The sequence below is a fragment of the Ambystoma mexicanum genome, chromosome 3p (assembly GCF_040938575.1).
Source record: "Ambystoma mexicanum isolate Mex_15411 chromosome 3p, UKY_AmexF1_1, whole genome shotgun sequence".
Classification (NCBI taxonomy): Eukaryota; Metazoa; Chordata; class Amphibia; order Caudata; family Ambystomatidae; genus Ambystoma; species Ambystoma mexicanum.
In genome coordinates, this window is record NC_090925.1 from 223733340 (window position 1) to 223757283 (window position 23944).

A 23944-nucleotide genomic window follows, 5' to 3' on the forward strand; every position below is an offset into this window, starting at 1 on the left:
CCCCTTTTTTAATATCTCGTCGGCATAACCAGTTTAGTTGGTGCTAATAGCAGTTATGTCAGGCTGAGTTGCAAACACCATTGGGGTAGTGTCTTGTTTGTTGGCAGCTGGGTAAATGTCCTCGATATTGGCCTCCACCCTCGGCATGTTTTCCCCCCCAGCACCTCAACCTGGGCTTCTATGATCTTGCAACACAATCATTAGCATTTTTTTCAGGGCCATCAGTTCAGTCAGAACAGCAGTCCATTTACATCCCGATGGAAATGTCTCTTCAACTTTGGAAAGGGCGGATATAGGGAGAAATCCTGGAGGGGCTATGGTGCTGGAGCAGTTAATGCACACATAATGCACAGCTGGTCCTGGGGGATAAAGGATCAATCCATGCAGCCCTTCATTGGGTGAGTGGGCACAACAATCAGGAGACCGACATCTTTAATACCCATCAGATTAGGTCTCACAAGCTCTGGATCTATATCAATGTCAGGATCTTCAGAACTGGGAGCATGTTTTCTCAAAAATTCTACATGGATTTGAATTTAGGAGTAGGAGGGGTAGAGAGGGAGACAGCTGGAAATGCAAATAGGGGGGCAATTAGGTCATGAGCCCCTTCATTGACTTTACCTAAATTAACCCCTCCTCTGCAAGACAGGTCTGTAGTGATGGCTCCATAGGTAACCAAACTGGCGGTGGTGCAAACCAACCTAACATTCCCTGCGGTATATGCCAATACTCCACGATCCCCACTTTCAATATCGCTGGGAGGTAGACTGCTGGAAAGTGAATTGCCCTCAATAGTACAGCAAATACTTTTACTGCCCCTGATGTCCAAGGAGCTTCCAAAATAATGGTTGATCTCCTTCACTAAATTATAAGCGTTGCCTGTGATCTTAATAGGGCTTTGAGTTTGTACCTTGGTCATGCCTTGGTTCGGACCAATGCAGGCAATTCCCCCAGTTTCCATTTGAGAGTTAGGATTTTCCTCTTCGGGTTAGCCAGCATGAGGGGGCTTTCTGATAATGAAGAAGAAGGGCCAGCAACCTCCATGTCCTCCATGTCTTTAGTTGTGGCCGCCACTAGTGCAAGTAAAATAGGGCAAGGGTCAACCGGGGAAGGCTCACAGTTCGGGTGTAATTCAAATGATGAACCCCCCTCCCTTGTCACGGCTCCTCACCTTCTCAGACAGATGAAGAGGCAGGTTCAGGTGCAGCACCAGGCTTCTTCCAGTAAGTGATGAGTTGCAGTATATACTCTTTTCCCGAAGCCACTGTACACCTCGCGGGCGCACAACACCCCGGCGCCCTTGTCCCTGAGGGTTCACCCTGAGGGAAGTGCTGGCGATATTTAACTCCAAGGGGGCGTGGCCAGGTGAGTGGGGTCCAAATAGGAAATATGGCCCAAGAACTTCCCTGCGGGCGCACATCACCCACGCCCCCTTGTCTAATAATAGTTCTAATAATATTAAAAATAATAGCTTGGTGTGCTGCCAATTCTGAATTTTGAAAATAATATTGATTATAATAATAATTAGTATTATGTATATTATGTCTGTTGTTATTATTGTTATTATTATCACTCTATTATTATTATCATTATGATTATAATTTTCTAAATTCAGGTACTAGATCATAATAATACTTTACATTAGTATGATTGTTATTGTTATTATTAGTATTATTACTCTATCATTATCGATATTATTATCATTATTTTCATATCAAAACACCTTTTATTGCTAAAGGGAAGTGAACACAGTTACTTCAAAGTAATGATAATATGAATAATATCAACAATACCAATAATATAAATTATTATGCCCACATCATCAAAGACTGCGCACCAGCCCTGCTCCCCATCATCAATGCCTTCATCAACTCGTCCTTCCAATCGTCTCATGTACCAACTTCCCTAAAAGAAGCATGGGTCCGACCACTCCTAAAAAAACCTCTCTCGACCCTTCAATCCCTGGGAACTACAGACCCATCACAACGGTCCCTTTCCTGCTAAAGATTTTGGACAAGACAGCTTACCTTCAGGTTCAAAAATTTATTGAGGATAACCACCTTCTTGGACTATGCCAGGCCGGTTTTCGCCCTCGTCATGGCACTGAGACAGCACTACTTGACCTAAAAAATCAAATAGATGACCAAAGAGACATAGGAAAACCGGCACTCCTCGTACTCCTAGACCTCTCTGTGGCCTTTGATTTGGTAGAGCATAAAACACTATGCCACCATCTCTCCGCCTCAGCCAATTTCTCCAGAAAAGCATCCCACAGGGCTCTTGGATAGCCCCTACATTATATAACCTCTTCACAAGACCTCTGTTCAGGATACTTGACTCACTGGGCATCTCATATACCAATTATGCAGATGATATCCAGGTACTCATCCCTCTCTCGGGTGACTATCCTACTGACTTGAACACCCTGAACTTCATTTACTCCACCATTGATTCATGGATGGCAGACAATTGGCTCTGCCTAAATAGTGAGAAAAAAAAAACGTGTACTGGTCGGGTCTTCCTCCACACTGGGCAAACTTGGCAAAATGTTCCACTCCTTCACCGTTGACAACATCCCCATCACAGTTTCTCAAACGATCAAGACACTGGGCGTGTACCTCAGACCCAACCTCACCATGGACAGGCAGGTCAATGCCATCGCCTCCTCTGCAGCATACCACTCCAAACTGATCAATGCCGTTAGGCCTTTCTTTTCCCAACAGAACTGCATCACCATAGCCAGAGCCATCATTGGATCCAGATTGGACTACTGCAATGCCCTCTTCATTGGAACATCTCAAAAAAACCTGGCCAAACTCCAGATTGCCCAAAACAATGCCTTAAGGGCCGCAACAGGCATCTCACATAGGGAACACATCTCTGGGGTCAGAAGGCAGGTACACTGGCTTCCCATCAAGGAAAGGGTGGTCTTCAAAACCCTGGCCCTAACACATAAATGTCTTCATGTGCAGGCACCTTTGTATCTAGCACAAAGGATCACCAAACAAACAGCATACAGACCTTCAAGGTCAGCCTATGCCAACCGCATCACGGTTCCTCACACGCGCAGAGTGCGTGCAGAAGGCACTAGTTTCCCTACAATGGCAGCATCCCTGTGGAACAACCTCCCAGCACAGATCAGATCCATCGACTCTCACACAGCCTTCCGCAAGGCCCTAAAAACCAGACTCTTTATCTAAAGAGCATATCACCATGAGCTCTGTACTGCATATGTCGCTATGTATAAGAATCCTGTGAACAACTGCAATGTATCAAACTGTGAACAACTGTAACCTAACAAACTGTATCTAAGCATTCTTTCCTGGGTCGCTTATTGTAACCCTCAAGCAAGCATCCTTAAGTTTCCTTAAAGCACCTCGATGCCTGTGGGCTGTAGTGCGCGCTACAAATCCAAAAAATAAAATAAATAAATAAAATATTATTATAACAACAATAGATGGTACATTGAAAATGCCATCATATATGTCCAGGAGTCTCAATTTTTTGGAGTCTACAGAACCGCATAGGGGATTTTTTCTCCAATTGCCATTATTGTTATTTCAACTGCAGGAATGTGATGATTTTTGGCTCTAAAGTCAATGACATAACTCCAGCTTTTTGCTAAAGGCATGCCACCCAATGCATAGCCAACACTCGTAGTGTGGTGGTGAGGTAATGTGGACCACTTTACCACCATTTTTGGTGGCACTGCTGTACTATTAATGAGTGCCACTGTTTTTAGCATAGGCAGACAGATTGACTGAGCTATGCATTGTGCTGGGATTTTTCCCTTGCAGTAACTTTGCATCTATATTGGAAGGGCTTCTCTCATACTTGTTATGGATTTTAAAACAAGTAATTAAATACAGTTTAGATTATTTTTTTTAAGTGGATGAGAGAGGTGGGCCTGAATGAGTGATAAAACAAGAATTGCATCAGCAGTGAGCCTTCTATCTTGTGGTCCAGTTGGTAATCACGGTGTGTTCTGTGCACATGCCTGAGGTGGAGAAGCAGCACCCATCTATTTGCAGGGGGTGGGGGGGGTGCTCAAGATCTGTATTGAAGGTGTTCATGGAGGTGGTTGATCTTTGGTCAAGAGGAAGAGCATACAAGAAGAGAGGAGTCAGGCGGGAAATGTACGGCAGCTTGTGGAGACGAAGTGCTTAGGCCGAGTCAACTGTGTGAGATGGGTGGTTGGCTAGGGTGCAGAGGCAGGTGGCCATTGTCAGATAAGGGCATGCACGGCCATGAACTGATTTAACCCATGAACATAGAGCTTGCAAAAGGACCTCCTGTACACTGCACCAGTATGCCAGCCGCTTGCATGTGGGTGTGGAGGTGCTTCCTAGAGGGATGATCATTGTGAAATTGGCAACATGTAGTAGCTTTTCAAGTAGGTGTGTGAGAAGCAGGTTTGGCCTTGTAGGATGCTGCTGCAGGCACTTTGCTTGTTGTGGCTTGCAAGTCACTCAGAATGTCTTTTTAAGTGGAATGTGAAATGTTCACAGATGTTCCATATCTTGGGGAGGGGGTAGTCAACCAAGAAGGGGATCAAGGGGATCAAGGTGATGAGACAAGATGGGGTCTATTCCAGACAAGATTTCCCAATTTGGAGGCTGGTGTGGAAGGAAGAACGGATTTGGATGGGAAGGAGATGAGATTGCTTTCGATGCTCTAGAGGTTTCGAATGATTCTGGTTTTTCTTCTGGTGGTTCAAAAGAAATATGTTTGTCCATGGCGTTTTTAAACATTCTTTACATGAAAACGTTTTTGTGTAGGCCACAGAGTAGATGATTGCCCCACAGTCATTGAGGTGCCTCATTGTTAGGTTGTTAGTTTTATTGTTTATGAAGTTATGTATTACAATGTTGCAATGATGCGTACACATTCTGAGAATCCCCGAACAGCAAGATTCCTTCAGAATGTGTACGTAGTTGTGGAGTTTTGAAAACAGACAGCAGTTATCTCGGGCATCAAATGCTGGAGGTGCGTCTGCTGCTTGCGTTGTTTCTTACTTAAATAAACATCTCTGTTACTTGATAACGGCGTCGGCTTTAACTTAACATTGGCGACGAGACGAGCCGCGCCTGTCAAGCCACTCTACGTGCCGTGACCACTCGCCGATCAGGACATCCGTGCCTGTCAGGATCCAACGGCGGCCCTGTCAGCTATCCAAGAGGATTTTCTATGCGCGTCACAAGCGCCGCTCCTCCCTGCCTGGGAGTTCAGAGCGGTGTGCTTCCGGCGGCCACAGCCAGCCCGTGGGCATTGCAGGCAGCAGGCACCGTGCTCATTTATCAGGTCAGAGCTGGGGACTGTAATTGGGTGGGTGGAAGCCACAACCCGCGCATGCGCAATAAGCGCACACAGGATCAGATATCCAATTGTTTTTGGGAAGTTCTGGACTAAATTTCATAACGCTGTCAAGGGCAGGCCCCGCCCATTGCTCTTGGAACGTGTAGCTGAGTTTCAAAGAACACAATCAGTCGCCTAGCAACCCTCTCTGTTGGCTCCTCAAGGCATGTCACCGGCTTCATTTACAGGCCATTGTGATGTAATAGAGAGCATATTTGTGACGTACTCTATTCATAATCTGCAAAGGAGCTCCCTTCAATTCTGACACCTCATTGTGATGTCATAGTACTTGAACTTTGTGATGCCAAGAAAGTTTCTAAGTCTCTTGCATTGTACAGATGGAACATTATTGAGCTCCCCAACCCACCCATTGTCGCCATAACCTTGTGGAAACTGCATAGCCAAGAATTCCTCTCTGACTTTGACATCATGGCAGCAGCAATTCCCCCACCCTCGCCATTCCTTTCGGAGCCAGACAGGCCTCCTGTGAGATGGGACAGATGGGTCAAAATGTTTGAAAACTACATTGTCGCCATTGGGGGGACAGGTACAGTTCTGCCAGGAAAAAGGCGCTGCTGTTACACAATTTGGGGCCTCAAGGGCGCATAGTCTTCGACGGTCTCTCCCATGGTGAGGAGGAGGGGTCTGGAGACGCGGATCAATATGTATTGGCTTTGAGAAAGATTGAGGATCACTTTGAACCCAGGAAGAATGTAACATTCGAGAGGCACTTGTTCTTTCAATGAGCACAAGACTGCGCAGAGTCTGTGGAATCGTATGTGGCATCTCTGAGAACACTGAGCCACACATGTGACTTTGGAAATCTCACTGATTCTCTTATTAGGGATCAGTTAGTGTGTTGCACCAACAGTCCCAGGGTGCAGGAGAAGTTACTGGCCAATGATGTATCTTTGGAGGAGGCGGTGGAATTGACTCGCAGTATTGAGCAATCCTCTCAGTACATGAAAGCAATGAAGATTGATAAACAATCATCGCACAGTGCAGCACAGGGTGTGTGTACAGTCGTGCCAAAGAGGAGGATGACATCCAGTCAGGAGTGGTGGAATCAGAAGTGCTCAAGATGTGGGAGCTCCAGACACTCGGCAAACTTTCCCACCTGCCCCGCAAGAGTCACAGAATGCTACAGATGCAAACACAAAGGCCATTTTGCAAATGTGTGTAAGGATTTGTCCGTGAATTCTTTGGAACAGAGAGACACTGAATACCAAGTTAACATGCAGCTGTTACAAAGAATGCCAAATGAGCCACCTGTTCAGGAGAAGAATGTGAGACATGTTTTTCAAATCGATGCTGTGTCCGGTGAATCCAGAGGGCCGATTGATCATTTCCTGATTGACGGGTGTCATATCAAGATATCAAGATGAAGGTGGATTCGTGTTCGCCTTGGACTATTATATCAGAGGACACCTTTAGAAACGTCCTGGGAAAGACTTCTGATCTTCTGACTCCCGCTGGAGTACAACCCTGTGGCTATGGTGACTCGGACATTGCTTTGACTGGTGAATTCCATGGCACAGTGTCATACAAAGGAAGAGAGTGCTCTGCAAAAATACTGGTTGCAAAGAAAGGAGCGTCACTCCTAGGGTGGGAGGAAAAAAGAGAATTAGGGTCCGTATTCAAGCCAGTGCAGCAGAACCTGTAACTATTGCGGATATTGAGGATAAGTGGTCCAAGGAGTTTCCTGAGGTTTTCACTTCCAATCTGGGGAGGTTGAAGGGCTTTGAGCACAACATAAAACTGAAGCCCAATACACAACTGGTTGTGCACAAAGTGAGACCCGTTCCACTCAAGCTTCGAGAACAACTTTGTGAAGAACTTGAAAATCTTATTCAAAAAGGAGTAATTGAGCGGATTGATGGTACTGAATGGTTCTCCCCTGTTGTTCTGGTCACAAAGAGCAATGGAAATTTGAGATTTTGTGTTGACCTTAGGGACCTCAATAAGAACATTTTCATCGAAAGGCACCCACTACCCAATATCTCTGAGACTCTAACTACCCTGGGGGAACCCAGTTGGTTCTCTGTAATAGACCACTTTGCAGCTTACCACCCAAGTGCCACTATCGAACAAGTGGCAACATGTAACTGCTTTTGTCACACCAGAAGGCACCTTTAAGTATTTGCACATGCCTTTTGGATTGGCATCAGCTGCCTCAGTCTTTCAGCGTATCATGGAAGAAGTATCAATGGTCTCAAAAATGTCACAGTGTTCCAGGATGATATTTTGATTTTTGCAAGTTCGGATTGTGAACATGATGTAGTATTGAGAAATGTATCACATAGGCTGAAGTTGTCAGGGCTTCCAGTGCAAAGAGTAAAGTGTTGCATTGGCCTTAGAGAAGTCGAGTACTTAGGACACAAGGTGTCAGGTCATGGGATATCACCTAAAACCAATCTGGTGAAAAATATTTGTGGAGTACCATCGCCTACCGATAAAGACCAACTTAGATCGTTTATGGGTATGGCGGAGTTCTACCATGAGTTTGTTAAAAAGTTTGCCACAATCTCAGCGCCTCTTAGAAATTTGTTAAAAAAGGGGGTACGCTTCAAATGGTCTCCCGAGTGCCAGAAAGCATTTTCTGCGATAAAAGAAGGTGTCTCAGAGGCACCATCACTGGGTGGTTTTGTGGGTGGTAGAAAAACAGTTCTTGCCGTAGATGCCAGTTTGATTGGTCTAGGAGCCTCACTGTATCAAGTGGACTCAGGGAAGGAATCTCATGTGATTGCTTTTGCTTCCAGGCCCCTAAGAGGAGCTGAACGCAATTACTCTGTCATAGATAGGGAAGCATTGGCGGGATATATTGGGCCATTATACATTTCAAGTTTTTTATTTGGGGCAAGAGTTTATGATAAAGTCTGATCATAAACCGCCAGTACAGCTTTTGAGTAGCTGTGACTGGACGAAAGTCTCTCCCAGGATAGCCAGATGGATGGTGGGGTTGCAAGGTTATAATTTCTAGATCATTCACATTCCAGGCAAGGAGAATGTGGTGGCTGATTGCCTGTCTAGAATGCCAATTGAACATGCTGAGGACAAATCAGGATTAGTCATGGAAGAAGATATGACTATTTCAGATATGACTGCAGTTGCTGGCGGAAAGGAAGAATGGCTTGAGGCGGATGCATGTGACACCTCACTTACCAGGGTGAAAGAGTGGACAATTAATGGCTGGCCTAGTAGGGATGCATTGGATAGAAACTTTGAACGTATGTATGAGGTCAAGCAAGAATTACGTTTATCTGAAGACGGAATGAAACTCAGAAGGGGGTCCATATTGCTGGCCAGGCATGGACAGCATGGTGGAGAAGAAGGTGCGTGGGTGCAATGAATGTGAAAGAGGGGACAAAGGGAAAGCTGTTAGAGAAGTACCTCTCAGTCCGGTTCAGGTTCCATGTGAACCCTGGAAAAAACTAGCCGTTGATATAATCGGACCTATACAAGGTTTGGGTGATGGTTTTAGGTTTATGGTTGTATTAATAGAATATCACACAAAATGGTGAGAGTGGAACGCTCTAAGAGAGGCCACCACAAATGAAATGATCATGTTTTTTTGAGGAAGTGTTCCATAGAGAAGGATTTCCCACAGAGAGCATAGCAGACAATGGGATGCAGTTTTGCTCACAAAAAATGAATGGATTTCTGGTCCGATACGGGATCAAACACTTGAGAACTGCTTTGTACCATCCCAGAGCGAATGGATTAGTGGAGAGGGCTTATATATTTATCAAGGGAGGTATTCAACTGGCACTCAATTCAGGTCTTGATTGGTCAGAGATCCTGAATGAAATGGTATGGAATTATCGAATCACTCCTCATTCTATAACTAAAGTGTCAACATGTCTTTCTTTAAAAGGTAGGCAACCAGCTTCCAGACTGTGCCCAGGATGGCTGGGAGCATCTGGCTGTGTAGAAGTAAATAGACAAAATATAATGAACTTGATTCATGATGCTCAGGATGTGTACAAACAAAGGTCCAATTCAAATTTCAAAGTTAAAGATGTAATGTTGTCTGTAGGGGATTCAGTGTTGATTAAGAATCCACGTTTTGGTGCTAAGTGTACAGAAAGCAAATTTATAGGCCCAAAGAGCGTGGAAACTATAAGAGGTAGTGTGGTCATTCTCGAAGGAGGCGAGTGCTGGTCGAAGTCCAGACTAGTCAAGTATACACCAAATGTGAATAGTGAAAACACATTGGGAGACAAGTTCAATGACGAAAATCAAGAAGAACAGGGGGCAGAAGGAAAAACATCACAATCACAATTTCGCAGTGATAATCAAGAAGATGGTGAACCCGAGAGTGGAGTGCACTGCAAAAGGGCAAAGAGATTGCCTGATCGTTTTAAAGACTATTATCTTGAGTAATTTAGCATAATGCTTGCTCATGTGGAAGGAGGGAGGTTTGTTAGGTTGTTAGTTTTATTGTTTATGACGTTATGTATAACATTGTTGCAATGATGCGTACACATTCTGAGAATCCCCGAACAGCACAATCCCTTCAGAATGTGTACATAGTTGTGGAGTTTTGAAAACAGGCAGCAGTTGACTCTGGCATGAAATGCTGGAGGTGCGTCTGCTGCTTGCGTTGTTTCTTACTTAAATAAACATCTCTGTTATTTGATAACGCCGTCGGCTTTAACTTACACTCATCTTAACCTCTGGTCAATTAGGAACAATTGTGAACACATTTTGGTTTATTATTTAGGGGCATGTGGGAGACCCTCCACCATGATCGCATCCCCAGGCTGCCCCATCTGGGCGCAGAAGTATGCACAGCTATCCTCCTTTGTTTAAACCCTCCCACCAGACCTATCCTTAATAAAAAGAAGAATCATGGTGGAGGTAGGTGGGCAGGTTCTCAAATCCCACAGCAGGTAATTGGTGTGAGACGAGAGATTTAAGTTGATATTTTTGGGCCACACCAGTTTTACTAAGTGGCCCAGCCAACATATGATGGTCACTGTTGGGCTAGTTCAGAAGAGACGAGTGGTATGGCCCTCACAGAGTGAAAGATACTGGATGTTGTGTGAATGAAATATTAGGAACATTAAGGTTTTGTGACCAGAGCACACACATGCACACACATTTGCTCCCTGACATGATGAGCATGCCCATCCCTCTCGCTCCATCTGCTTTTCCTTCTAACCCACTGTTTGGCCATTGCTGCCTGCTAAACGGCTGTATAATTGGGATGTGGGGCGTCAGGTGTTGGTGTTGGTGAGGCAGAAGAGCGGCCCCTTTAATGAACGCTGGTTATGTTTTGCAGCCATTAGACTTCGAGGGAGGTCCAGAGAGGAACCTCGTCATTTCTGTGGAAAATGAAGAACCTTTCTTTATCTGCGAGAAGGGCAAGATGACGATGCAGGACAAAAGTTCGCCCATCACCGTAGGAATGAAGGTCAACGTTGTGGACATAAATGACGCACCATACTTCACCCCAGCCAAACTGATCGTCCGAGAAAAAGAGGGCCTTAAGCCAGGCACCGTCCTGGCCAGATGCAATGCCACTGATACTGACTTGATCCCCAATAAAATAAGGTAGGTTCCTCGACAGGGCAATCAGGATCTGCTGATTTTACATGTCCTTCATACTGCGCTGATCTGCCCCCTTAGTTTGGTAAGTTATTTGGGATCATAGGGATATCAATTATTGAACAAGAGGCAATAACCCTTTGAGATTTGCTCTCTTATGGTAGAAGATTGAAGTAATAACCAAAAGAACCTTAGCCAATTCTGCATTCCATTTCTATCAGTAAATGTAGAGAGAAACCAAGATTTATCTGCTGATTTCCCACAAATATCACTCCTCATTTGTGTAACTCTGGTTTTAGGCCAACAATCTGAGTGTGTCCAAAACCTGCTCTAAAATAATCATGGGCCTACACTGCGGCAGGGATGTTTGGAGACACTACAATGATAACCCCATGATAAGCCCTTTAGTTTAGAAAGCCCAGTCCTACTAGGCCTTGTGACATTCAGATTGTTCAAGTGCAATAAGAAAAAGTGCAGGAGAAGGGAGGAGGGAGAAGTGCAGAAGGGAAGGCGCAAGGGGCTGGGCAAGTGCTAAGGGATGCCCAAGAGGGCATGTGCTCATGGAAGAAGGGAAGAGGGTCAACTAGTGCAAGGGAGGGGGTTGTAACCAAGCTCAGTAGGCTAGTCGGGGAAGGGTGCCCGGGGGCAAGTGCTGGGAAAGGGGTAAGGGGGGAGTGGGTGAAGGAGGGCCTGGCCCCGGTCAGGCTCCTGAGGGATCCAGACAACCAGACATAGAGGCAGGTGGAATTAGCAGGGGAGGTGGAGGGGGAAGGAGGAGGAGAAAATGAAGGTCTTGAGAAGCTTCCGGGATTTAAGGAGATCTGTCTTAAGAGGCAGGGAGGCCATTACAGAGGGAGGCTCCTGCTGAAGAAAGACATCTAAGTGTCTGACCTTCGGAGAGTTAGAGCTAGAAGACTGAACAACTCTAGCAGGAGGCTATTTTGGGATAGAAAAAAAGATGTAATGAGGACCCAGGCCTCCGCAAGCCTTGAGGATGATGCAGATGGTCTTTAATTTGATCCGTGCAACCACAGGGGGCCAGGGGAGAGATTTTAGGCTGGAGAGATGCAGTCCCTGGGCTTGAGGCCAAGGATAAGTCTTGCTGCCCTATTCTGGATTCGTTAAAGAGGGGGGAGGGGAGAGGGAGAAAAGAGGCAGGTTGAGGAGGAGGGTGTTACAGTAGTCCAGCCTGGAGAGAACCAGAGCTCTGGAGACATTGAGTTTCTGGGGGAAGCTGAGGAAAAGGGAGTACGCCTCTGAGAAGGTGAAGCTGAAAGTGAGATTTCTTGTCTGCGATATGGGGTGAGAAGGAGAGTGAGGAGTCGAAGATTACACCCATGTTTTTTTCCTCACATGAGGGTGAGGGGATGGGGCCCAAGTAGGACATCCAGACAGTAGGAGGGAATGAGGGGGCAGGTGTCCCAATGAGAAGCATCTTGGTCTTACTGGCATTAAGGCAGAGATCATTAAAAGAACATCATGCCTGAATAGCGGTCAGACAGTCGGGAATGACTGAGGAGGGAGAGTAGGAGGATGACAGAAGCTTATATGAGAGTTGTGTGTCGTCAGCATAGCACTGAAAATAAGGAGAGAAAGTGAAGATCATGTGGGTGAGAGGGGCAAGGTAAATGTTGAAGAGCCATGGTGAGAGGCTAGAGCCCTGAGGGACACAGCAGGTGGAGAATGAGATAGAGGAGAGAAATGAGCCCAGTTGCACTTCAGAGGGCCTATTCGAAAGGAAGAAGGTCAGCCAATCCAGTGCCCAGTCCGTGATGCCCAGGGTATCACAAAGCAATTTATAAGGATGGAATGATTGACTGTGTCAAAGGCAGAGGACAGATTGAGGATGATGAGAATGGAAGGATAGTTGAAATCGAGGTTTGAGAGCAAGTCATCACAGGTGTTCAGGAGAGCAGTTTCTGTGCCTGTGGCTGCTCTAAAGATAGACTGGTGGTCGTGGAGACAACCAACAGATTCTGTGTGGTGGATTAATTGGGAGATGACAAACTTCTCCAAGTGTTTGCCCAAGAAGAGGGCAGTGTAGATAAGGGGGTAGTTAGCCGGGCAGGAAGGGTCTGCAGATGGCTTTTTTAGGAGGGGATGCACAAGGGAGTGCTTGAGGGGAGAAGGGAAGTAGCCAGTGGCAAAAGAGTTGTTACATACCTTAACCAAGGATGGAGTGGGAGAGGCAATATTGCCCTTGATAGTTCTATAGGAGCAGGGGAGCACCTGTTTGGATGAGACTTTCCTTAGAGCAGACTGTCTTGGCGACCTCACCCGGTGCGATGGGGACGATGAAGGAGAGTAGAGGGGAAGGAGAGAGGGGGGAAAGGGGTGCATAGGCACAGGGGGAGGAGTGAGGGGGTAGAAGAGAGAATGGACAGGATGTCCTGAGTTTTGGTAGGGAAATATGTGGCCAAGTCTGTGCAGAGAGCCTGGGAAGGAAGAGGAGAAGTGGAGACAGAAGTAGGACTGGCAAGTTCCTTGCAGTTTGGCTGTATTGTTTATGGCCCCAGAGATGCAGGCTTGGATGTTGGCTTATTTCCTCGAGTGAATGGAGAGTTGGTATTGACTTTGGAGGAGGTGACAGGTCAGTTGGTTCCATGCCTTAATATTGCCGCAAAAATATGACAATATTTTTGTATGGCGATACTTTTGCGGGGCTATTAACACATGGAACCAAGCCAACCATTTTTGACTTTGTACTTTCATTTAAGCGGGCTAGGTCAGAATCGTACCAACTGTTGCACTTGGAGGCAGGCTTCATGTGGATCCTTGTGGCAGGAGCAAGGATATCAAGAGAGTTGGAGATAATGAGCTGAAGGTTAGCAAGGGAAGAGTCAGTGTGGCAGTCCATAGCAGGAGTGGGGGAGGAATGAAGGAGGAGGCAAAAGCAGCTACTGACACTTGCTTCATTGGTCGAATGAAGGCGAAGGATGCTTGCAGTGAAGGCAGAGGCTTAGCCAGGGAGTCAGGGAGCTCCAAATGTGGGGAGTGTAGAGTATGGCCAGACCAGGAGAGAGGGGTAGTGAGAGGATTAGACAGGGAGATAGCAGCAGTGATGAGCGCATCCAGGGTATGCCTGGCTGAGTGGGTTGGACCAGATGGAAGAGTGTTGAGGGAAAGAGAGTAACAAAGATTGTAGAAGGAAAGAGTGACTGCATCAGAGGAGTTTAAGTGAATATTAACGTGTCCAAGAAGTAGAAGCTTAGAGGTAGAGGTTAGAAGAGGCAAGGTCGGCAAACTCTGAGCGGAAGAGGGAGATCGGGCAAGGAGTCCTGTATATGGTGTTGAGAGTGACGTAGGGGAAAGGAGAGGTGCAGAGCTTACAAACAAGACATTCAAAGGAGGATTAGGATTGAGTGGATATGACAGAAGCAGGGACCCCTTTAGGGAAGACAAGGGCCACTCCACCTCCAGACCGGTTGGAAGTGGGTTTGGAGAGGATATTGTAGCTCTCTGGATGGAGAGTGTCAAAAGAAGTGACAGAGCTGGCATTGAACCACGTCTCGGTGAGAGCAGGGACATCAAGTTCAAAGTCTTCAAGGAGGTGACAGATGTCAGAAGAGTGTTTGACAGCAGAGTGAGAATTGAGGGTAGCAACGTGAAGCATGTTGCCTCCTTTAAAGGTCTTTATTAGCCCTAGCAGTGAGCAAGCCATGCACCAGCCAGACGTAAAATATACCCCTTTTCTACAGTCACCTTCAAAAATAATGCTCCTTCCCAAGGCTTTTCAAATTCAAGCTGATCAAGCTTTTCAATGCATACAAATTCTCATTGAAAGGTTGAAACGTTTATATTTACACAGAGCTTGTTTTGGGAATAGTGTACAGCACACAACTTTGCAAACTACAGATTGCGCTCTCTGGCTTTTGAGAAAATAGACATTTATGCATCTGACATGCAAATCCACATACACAGCCTTTGAGAATGAGGTACTAAATATTAATCATGTTTGTTAATTGTCAACTCATTGCACAGGAAATGCTACCAAGGCGTCATTTTGGGTGCAATGTTAGTCAGACAATAGTTGCAGTCATAGATTATTTACATAATCAGATGAACATGGTAAAATAAATGCAACACCATCTCTCCCTCAGAGATAGTTACCGATGGAAAAGAACTTGGCACATGATATTAAACCTTTTTTCCCTTAAGAGAGGTTGCTATTCAGTTAAATGAAAATGTTGACAGAGGCTGCTGGCAGTTCTCAATGGGTCAACGAGTGGCCGGTATGTCCCCTTTGCCAATACCACAACATGTCTCTGCTGGTCCCAAAAAAAAAGTTCAGAGAGGGAGCTCAGGGACTGCATGAAACGCACATGGAATGAAATGGATTCACAGCACTCAACTCCAAGAAATATCACAAAACCATACATGGATGAGCCTAGGTACTCTGAAACTACGGCAGTGGTGATTTATCACAGTATATAAGCAGATTCACATGACATTATATACACTAATAGTTTCATTCATCGAGGTGCGCACTCTAGCAAATGAGATGCCAGAGAGCATCCTTCATAGTCTCCCACTTCTACCTTCTGACACTATGCTGGTTGGATCTCCATGCATAAACACTCCCTTTCAAGTTTCTTCTCAAACTCTGAAGTTATCAATGGACTTTTACCTCAGTACCTGTCTGACTATATCTCTGTCTACTAATCATCTTGTTCCCTCTCCTTATCCTCTGTACTCACGCTCACTCTCCCATAATAACTCTTCACACTTCCACTCTTTCTCCATACTCCCACGGCATGGAACCTGCTGCCAATCAAAGCCATCCTGAAAGTGGATCTCTTTAAACCTCTGCTTAAACTTCACTTACTTGCCAAAGAGGGTTCTCTCCTATCTTCTCCCCCACCCTCCCCACCTGTCCCAACCAGGCTCTTAAGTGCTGCATAATACTGTCATTCTGTATGTCTGTACAGTAGTCCTCTTTAGTATGAAGCATTTTTCTCTTTAAGTTAATCTTATTTTTGTAAATCATCTGTTTCTTATTTTTTTGTTTGGTGTTGTCCCTGTTGTATTTCCCACTTTTTTTCACAACCTCAAAACTGGCTCCACACTTGTTCTCATGTGCTATTCTAAAGATTCTAAAGTCAGGCTTCCAGGGAATGCCTTTGCCATCTGTTAATGTTTTATTGTAAATCATTTGTTTTTCGAAATTGACATGCATGTTTTTCAAATAAATACAAAATATAAATATAACATGGTGTTGAATGTGAACGTTTTACACATTAGAAATCACAAAAAGTACAATACAAACAAAAGGCACGGGAGCTCAACAAATGTATTGTCCTAGAATACTCTGTTATAACAGGATAATTGTCACCTCATTCTTTCTAATGCCATCACTTGAGGACTTCAAACAGGTGTGCAAGTAAATGTGCTATTGTGTGAGTGTGCAGAAGTGTGTGGGAGAGGAGGTGTCTGTTTCGTGGAGCAAATGGGACGAGTACAGTATAATGTTACTACTGAAGCCGTTTTAGATGTTTGTGTGACCATACACATTTCTATTAACTTAAAATAGATGTCTTTCTGTTAGAATAGTTTGGCAAGAGCCCCCACAATGTAAATCTCTAAGCTTCCAAAGGTATTGCCGCCCACCCAGGCCTGGACTGGCCCACCGGGACTTTCCCCGGTAGGCCTCGGGACATAGGGCCTCTTTTCTTGGTGGAAGGATACATAATCATGTCATGACATGATCCACCCATGCCAGCCTGAACTCCCCTGGGTGTGGTTCGCTAATCTCTGCCTGCATGATTCTGCCCATGGCACTGACTGCAGACCGCAGGTTTCCTTACACAGAAAGGTAAGCAGTAACTTTAGGTATGGACATATTGCACTGTGCAATGTTGTGTGAGTGACTGCCTTAGGAATAAGGCATCAGACAGCAGTGCCGTGACTTTGCAGGCTCGTGCGTAATTACTGAGAAGCTCCTTCCGAGTTCGACTCAGACCGCAATAATTTGACTTTGCCACGGGTGCTGCAGCTGAAATGTATGAGCCATAGAGTGCGCCTTGTACAGCCTCTCATTTTAGCAAACAGGAGAAAGTGATGGGGAAAAAACCTCACTGCAATAATGGCACCTTATTACAGGCCATTTGCTCGTCCTTAAACATGTGGCCACACAATATCCTGGACTTATCTTCGTAGTCAGGCCTTCTTTTAGCAAGTCTTTGAGGCAGGCGCCTTCCAATAGGTGCAGTGGTGACGGTGCAGCCAGAGTTATCACTTCAGGAAACAAACGGGAGAATAGTCAGAGTAAAATTAATCATTCGCAAAACTCTCTTTACTAAAAAACATAACAAACAAACACATGCTCAATATACTGAGCACTCAGTCAAAATTAGCCTTGGGCTGGTGGGGAGAAATATTCTTTCAAGGCTTTTTTGCCCGAGGGCAAATGACTGCGACTAGGGCAAACGTTACCCTGGTGCAAAACATACCTTGAAAGAATATGTTCCTAGGTGAAGCACTCAGTAGCACCAAGATGCTTATTATCGAGGAATGTTTGTGCTTAATATATTATACACATTATAAACAGCAGCTGTTGGCTGTTTTGTGTGGCTATAAATGTATATTATGATCTATCCTTCCGAGACCATATTAGCGTTACCTCGACTCGTTCCGGTGCTGCGCCGGATCCCTAGTTGCGGTGGCGCTGTTACTTCCCATTTGTTATGAGTCCACAGGACTATATGGGTTTTTTTGGCGTTATTACCGCCGGCAGAATCTGTTTTCTGAAAATATTATTTTGCCTGGAGTGCTAGGGTGATGTATGGTAGAACTTCTAGGCACTAGGCCAATTTTTGGCCTTGTGCTAATTGCACTTGCACAGGTGCAACATTTTAGTAATTATTCTACAATGTGATGTGTCTTCTTTAGGAAAGATCCTGCTGTCTTGTATTAAGCACTGTGGTCTTGTGCATCTGGATTTACAGTTGCAGGCCACACGCATAGGTTTAAACTACAAGGCTACTTTCTCTTGGGATTGGTGAGTGAAGAGACTTAGGAAATAAGGTTGTGGTTCTGCACTTGGACTTTTCTTAGTGTTGGCGCTGGCCCATAACAAAGGTTACTTTTTAAAGCTACGCTCTGCCTCTCGCCACTACTTGGCCTTCACATTTGGGGCACGCACCCCTAACTTCTTCACCTCCAGCTCTACACATATACTGAATACGCTCCCTCAGCCATGCTCTGTTGCCAAAAGCTATCATTCAGCTACGCTTGGTGCACCTTTACTAAATCCACTCACTCATCCACGCTCGTGCCCTCATTGAGGCTGTTACCACGTCACTCAGGACAATCGCTCCACACAATGATAACTGTTCCCCTATCCAACCCACAGTGACGGTTGCTGCCCTCCTCATGCATGCATATATCACTACCCCTGCCCCTTGCCACTTACACACGCTCAGTGACCCATTTTCACTCATTCACTGTTTTGTCACTCGTTCGGCTCATGCACTCCGAGACAGTTATAGAGTGTTTTGTAACAGCCCACCGCTTGCATATCCAGAAGGGCCTCTCATCCACATGCACACACTTCCAATATGTCACCATGACTTTCCTCACTGAATTCCTGTGCTCATCCTCACCCACTCTCGCCATCAGTCAGCAGTCCTTGCACAAGTCATAATTAACATCCACACTATACATTTGTGCTTATTGACAGTTTAAAAATGTGTTTCGTATTTTAGAAGAAAGCATGTATTACTTAATGCCCCAACAACAATGTCATCATGTACTGTGACTACACACCCACCTGATGTTTTGACATTTTGGATGTATGCTTCTGAAGAAGGCCTCAAACTCTCAATATGGATTTCACCTTAACAAAAAGTGCAACCTGCAAACACGTTGTCATTGGCGAAGGGGATCCACTGATAAGCGTTCCACTATGGTTGAACGCACAGGTGCTGTGCCACATTGTCGGGACACTGCTAGCACTACGTTGGCATGACTCACTGATCTTATACCAAGTCAACGTTTTTGTTAGTTGTGGCTAAAGTGCCACCTATAAGATGAAAATCTTGCATTAGAGTGCAGCTAGGGAAAAATATATGGTTTTTAAATATAAGGTGGGAAACAAAGCTTGTATTGGTTATTTACTGACCCATTGACTGCCCATGGCCATGCTAATCCCTATTGCCATTTCCACCTGTGTTTTGCCCCTCTGCATCCAAAACACGTCTTCTTGGGATCTATTTGAGCTAACTTTATCAAGCCTTCCCATCAAACTTTGTGTTCAAAGTGCCTGTCAGTGTTTTCCCAAATCAGTCTTCTGAGAGTTAATGACTTGATTGGAACGGTAAAAGCGCTACTGGTGTAATAAAAATGTCAACCACGTCTGCTTTCAGCCACTCCATTTATAAGCCGTATGCCCGTCCTTCAACAAAATCATGTTACAATCAAGCATTTGCAAAGCCAAAAGTTTAAGCTTGTGTATCAATATTAGGCATTGAAAAGCCCTGCGATTATATGCCCAGCTACTCTCACCACTTTCCAGCTGCTACATTCCAGTTAATACCACTACGTCCATGCCTGGGAAATGCCTTTCCCATGCCTACACAAAAGACAAAACTGTTGGCATTGCCAATGATTGTTTAAGAATGCCTTTTATCTGCATGCTCTTCTCAGCACAAGAATAGGATGAAATGGATTAGGGATGCATGTTGCCTGGCACCTTTAATACCGGATGTACTCGTTTTTCTCATCTGCAAAATGTGTAATGTCCCAGGACCCTCTATCATTAAAGCTCTACTTTGAGAGAGCATGAACTTATTGCAAATATCACTTTTTAATCCTTATATGTTTAAAGCATGCTTTAAATGCACTCATTTTGACTTAAACATTTTCTTGGGGTTACTCCGAATTCCCTCATGGAAGGGTTGGGCTCATGCCCTGTGGTCGCTCGTTCAACGAAATATGAGCCACTTTGAAAAACATTTTCCAGGGCCACTTTTGGTTCCCAGTCCGGCCCTGCGCCCACCATTTTAGGCGCACATTTGATTTTGGAAGAGAAATTGAACAGGGGAATTGCAGGTTTTCTAGTGCACCCTTGTGAAAGTGTGTGTGCTGCTTTGTAGCCATTTTCCTATTTAGAAATCTTGTGATAGGTTCATTGTATTCTTGTGCGGTTTAATCAACCTCTTGGCAGTTCCTACGCCAGGGACATCATTCGGGTGTTGCTAGGGGTCACAGCTGCGACCTCTGCCCATTATTTTGTGACCCCCTAGCCAGTCAGTTGCGACCCCTGGCCATTCCATCCTCCAATAAGAATGCTGCTGTCTGGCACGCGGCATGGAGCGACTGTCTCATCTCCATTCTATCCTAGCAGGGCCCGGAGCACCACATGTGAAGAAGAGACTCGGCGTGAGTGGGACGCGCTGTCCAGCAAATCATCTATGTTTAAAGTTTTGAGAGGGAGGGTCCCTGCTGGGTCAGGTCGGTGTTGTGCTAGTTTGGCCATGGGTGGGTCTCCTGTAAAAGAGGTGTGTCACATCATTGAGGCTGGGCAGCACTTACACCCTGGCCCTGTATCAGGCCTGGGCTGACCTAGTGGGTTGGTGCCGCGTTACAACACTAGGCAACTGGCAGCGAGGTTGCTGCTCTACTGGAGTCATGACCAAGGGGATGTGATGTGGCCCCTTAAGCCCCCTTAACACAGCGCTTCTATTCTGGCCTGAGACCTGCTGGCCACTAGCTGGGAGTGTTTGTGTGGCAGACTGGCAGTCTTCGGATTTGCATCCTACCTCAGTAAATATCAGCACAGGCCAGTGCCAGAGGCAAAGCCTCCCCACCCCCTGTCGACACAGCTGCCCCGGAATGCCCATCTTCAGTCTGTCAACCAGGCGAAGGGGCCATGTGCGAGCCTCATCTGCTGTGTGAGGGACAGTTTGTGTGTGAGGGAGAGGATCTCCATGTCAGGGTGCGAGGGATACGAGTGGGGCTGTGTCTGTCTCAGAAAGGAGCTATGTACAAAAAATAAGGTTTGTAAGGTTTGTGAGGGAGAGGGTTTGTTTTTGAGGGAATGCGAGGGGTTCTAGGAAAGAGGGAGTGCCTGTGTTAGGAAGGGGCTGTGTGTGAGACTCGGTTGTTGTGTGAGGGGAAAGCGTGTTTGTGTGAGGGAGAGGATCTCTGGGAGAGTGCGAGGGGTTTGAGTGTGGCTTGCCCATGCGCGTAAGGCCCTATGAGCGATAGGCAGATGTGTGAGGGAGAGGGTGTGTGTATGAGGTAGTGTAAGGGTTCTGGGAGAGGGGTGGTGACTGTGTAGATGGCTATAAGCAAGAGAATGTGAGGATGGGGTCTGTGTCAGGCATGCAGGCTCGGGAGGGGGAAGGCAGGTGTGCAAGTAAATCTGCCCTTGTGTGAGTGCGCAGAAGCGCTGGCAGAGGAGGTGTCTGTTTCGTGGAACAAATTGGGACGAGAGTACAATATAATGTTACTACTCAAAGCCATTTTAGTTGTTTGTGTGACATAAACATTTTTTTTATTAACTTAAAATAGAATAGATGTCTTTCTGTCAGTATAGTTTGGCAAGAGCCCCCACAATGTAAATCACTAAGCTTCCAAAGGTGTTGCCGCCCACCATTTGAGGCGCTCAGTCTGATGGTGGTGCAAACTGAGCCAGGGCCTTGTAGTGATGGCATGAGAAACAATGAGATGACATAGTGCTAGACCACCATTAATCCCTGGGTACAATCCTGTAATCATGGTTGGTGCCTCTACTGCTGGACAGCCTGCAATTAAAGCAGACACACGTGAACACTATATTCTGATTGCCGGATGGACACACGTCAATGCATTAGCGTGACAGATGTGGGAAAGGTTCTGTGGTTTATTAATCAGCCCTGCACGCTTGCTAGCCGTGTATTAAGTACAACTGGTCTTCAGCTCTCTCCTGATCTGTTTCACACACTGGTACGTGACCCTTCCAATCACTCCTCTGTCATGCAAGTAATTACACCCCATCATGATTTCAATTACATAAAAGTTATGCATACGAATGCAGTTGATAACTTTGCAATGCTTTACATTAATACGTTTAGTAATTGCCGGGACTTCATTAACTGTGCAGCCGCAGGCACTGTTTAATGTCTGTGTTCTGTCCTGTCCTGCAATGGCTCTGTAGGTCAGCCAAGTTAAATCAACATAACCCAAAGGTTGGGTGGGGCTAAAACCCAATCTGCCCAATGGTCGTTGCGCCACTGGTATTGCTCTAATGCCCTTGTTTACCCTGTGCAGTGTTTATACTTTTTTTCGCTACTGGGGAACCATTATGAATTATATAACTCAGTGTATAGTTGAGAAAAAATTACCCCTAACCTGTTTCATGGAGTGCAGTTGGGAGATTCTAGTCGCATCGCCATGCCAAAGAAAGCTCAGTCCGTTAGGCACTTGCTGCTGGGATCTTTGTAATGTTATGAAAAGCATAAATTCAGCTTTCATTTTTTTCTCCTTGAGAAGAAAGGAAGCATTAGGTTCAGGAAAGCTATAAATGGTGCCTAGAAACATTGCTATTTATTAACGTCGATGAACATGGAAGATTGGTTGGGGGAGAGCTTTGTGCCTGGGGTAGGGCAAATTGTGCAGTCTGCAGGGGTCAGTGCTGCTGCGCGTCAGTTAGGAGGCTGCTGGCTGCCTGAGGCATACTGATTGATATAGTCAAATGTTCTGTGTTGTGACAGCAACAGTATAAGCCTGACAAGTCAAGTTATAACCCCATGCAGGTCAAATGATGCTACAGATGCACCATACCAGATATGTAACAAGCATTGGCAATGCCAACAGTTTGGGCTTTTGTGTAGACTTGGGAAGGCACTTGCCAGGCAAAGCCATATTGGCATTACCTGGCCATTGGTGGTAGCAGGTGCAAAATGGTATGGGTACCTGGGCATCTAATATCAGTGCCTGGCAAATGCCTAATACCTATACAGAAGCCAAACGACTGGCTTTGCCAATGCTTGTTTTTAACATGACTTCAATGAACGACAGGCGTAAGGCTCATAAATCCAGTGGCAGAAGAGATGCCTTGTTGACATTTGTATTACCCCAGGAGTGGGTAAGTCATTAACTCTAAGACTGCTTTGAAAGAACACTGGCAGAAACTTGAGTGCAATGTTTGATGGTAAGGCTTGATGAAAGGGATCTCAAAGAGTTCAGCGGAGGAGTTGTTTTGGGTGGAGAGGGATAGGAACTAGGTGGAAATGGCCAGAGGAATTTGAATGGCCATGGGCAGTTAAAGGGTGAACAAATGACCAATCAAGACCTACAAGCTGTGTGTCCCTCCGCATATCCCATTTCTCCCTATCTGTACTCTAATGCAATAGTTTCGGCCTATAGGTGTTTAGTTTCGGCCTATAGATGTTCCAAGTGACACCTAGTAGCCCAAACTAAAAAGGGAATATTGCATCAGACGTCTCACTACAGACTTGCATCAAACCCCTTAAATTGCCCATTCTTTGTTATTGCTTGCTGAGCCCTCTACCAATGAGCTCGTGTCAAATACTGTCACATGCAAATAACTCAGTACACATTTGGTGTAAAGAGGAAATGTGGGTTCATACACTTCCCGTGGTAATATGGGCCTTGCCACACTGATAATAATACTACATTTGATGACCCATCCTTGTATGAAGTGCACATCATATTACAGTGATTTCAAAACCATATTTTTCTTAGTATACTGAAGGACAATACTATGTGATGCCACTTCCTGTGATGTCAAGGAGTGAAAGGTTGTATGTCATCACTTCCTGTGATGTCACTTGGGGCAGGGTCAAATAACATCACTTCCTGTTTTATCAGGGCGGTCAAGGGTCGTGTGATGTCACTTCCGCTACATTTTGTTGAAATTTCATCCCTGTCCTATCAATAACAGAATCTGGCTTTCCATCAATAACAGAATCTCTCTGAAAACACTTACCCTTACTCATTAGTGCCTAACAAACTCAGCACCCAATTACCTGGTCTGTAAATTCACCAAAACCAGTCGTCCAGACCCATTAGATCAGCCCAACTGCACTGCCACAAA

At 45.5% G+C, this 23944-nt stretch overlaps 1 protein-coding gene across 1 annotated transcript in view; it reads left to right on the forward strand.

Annotated features, from left to right (window-relative positions):
- The window catches only part of CDH26 (cadherin 26), a 551648-nt gene that overhangs the window by 369846 nt on the left and 157858 nt on the right, over positions 1–23944 (forward strand). The window contains exon 8 of the mRNA XM_069650706.1: positions 10640–10911. Coding sequence (XP_069506807.1) covers positions 10640–10911 — 272 coding nt within the window. The remainder of the gene's footprint in view (positions 1–10639; positions 10912–23944) is intronic.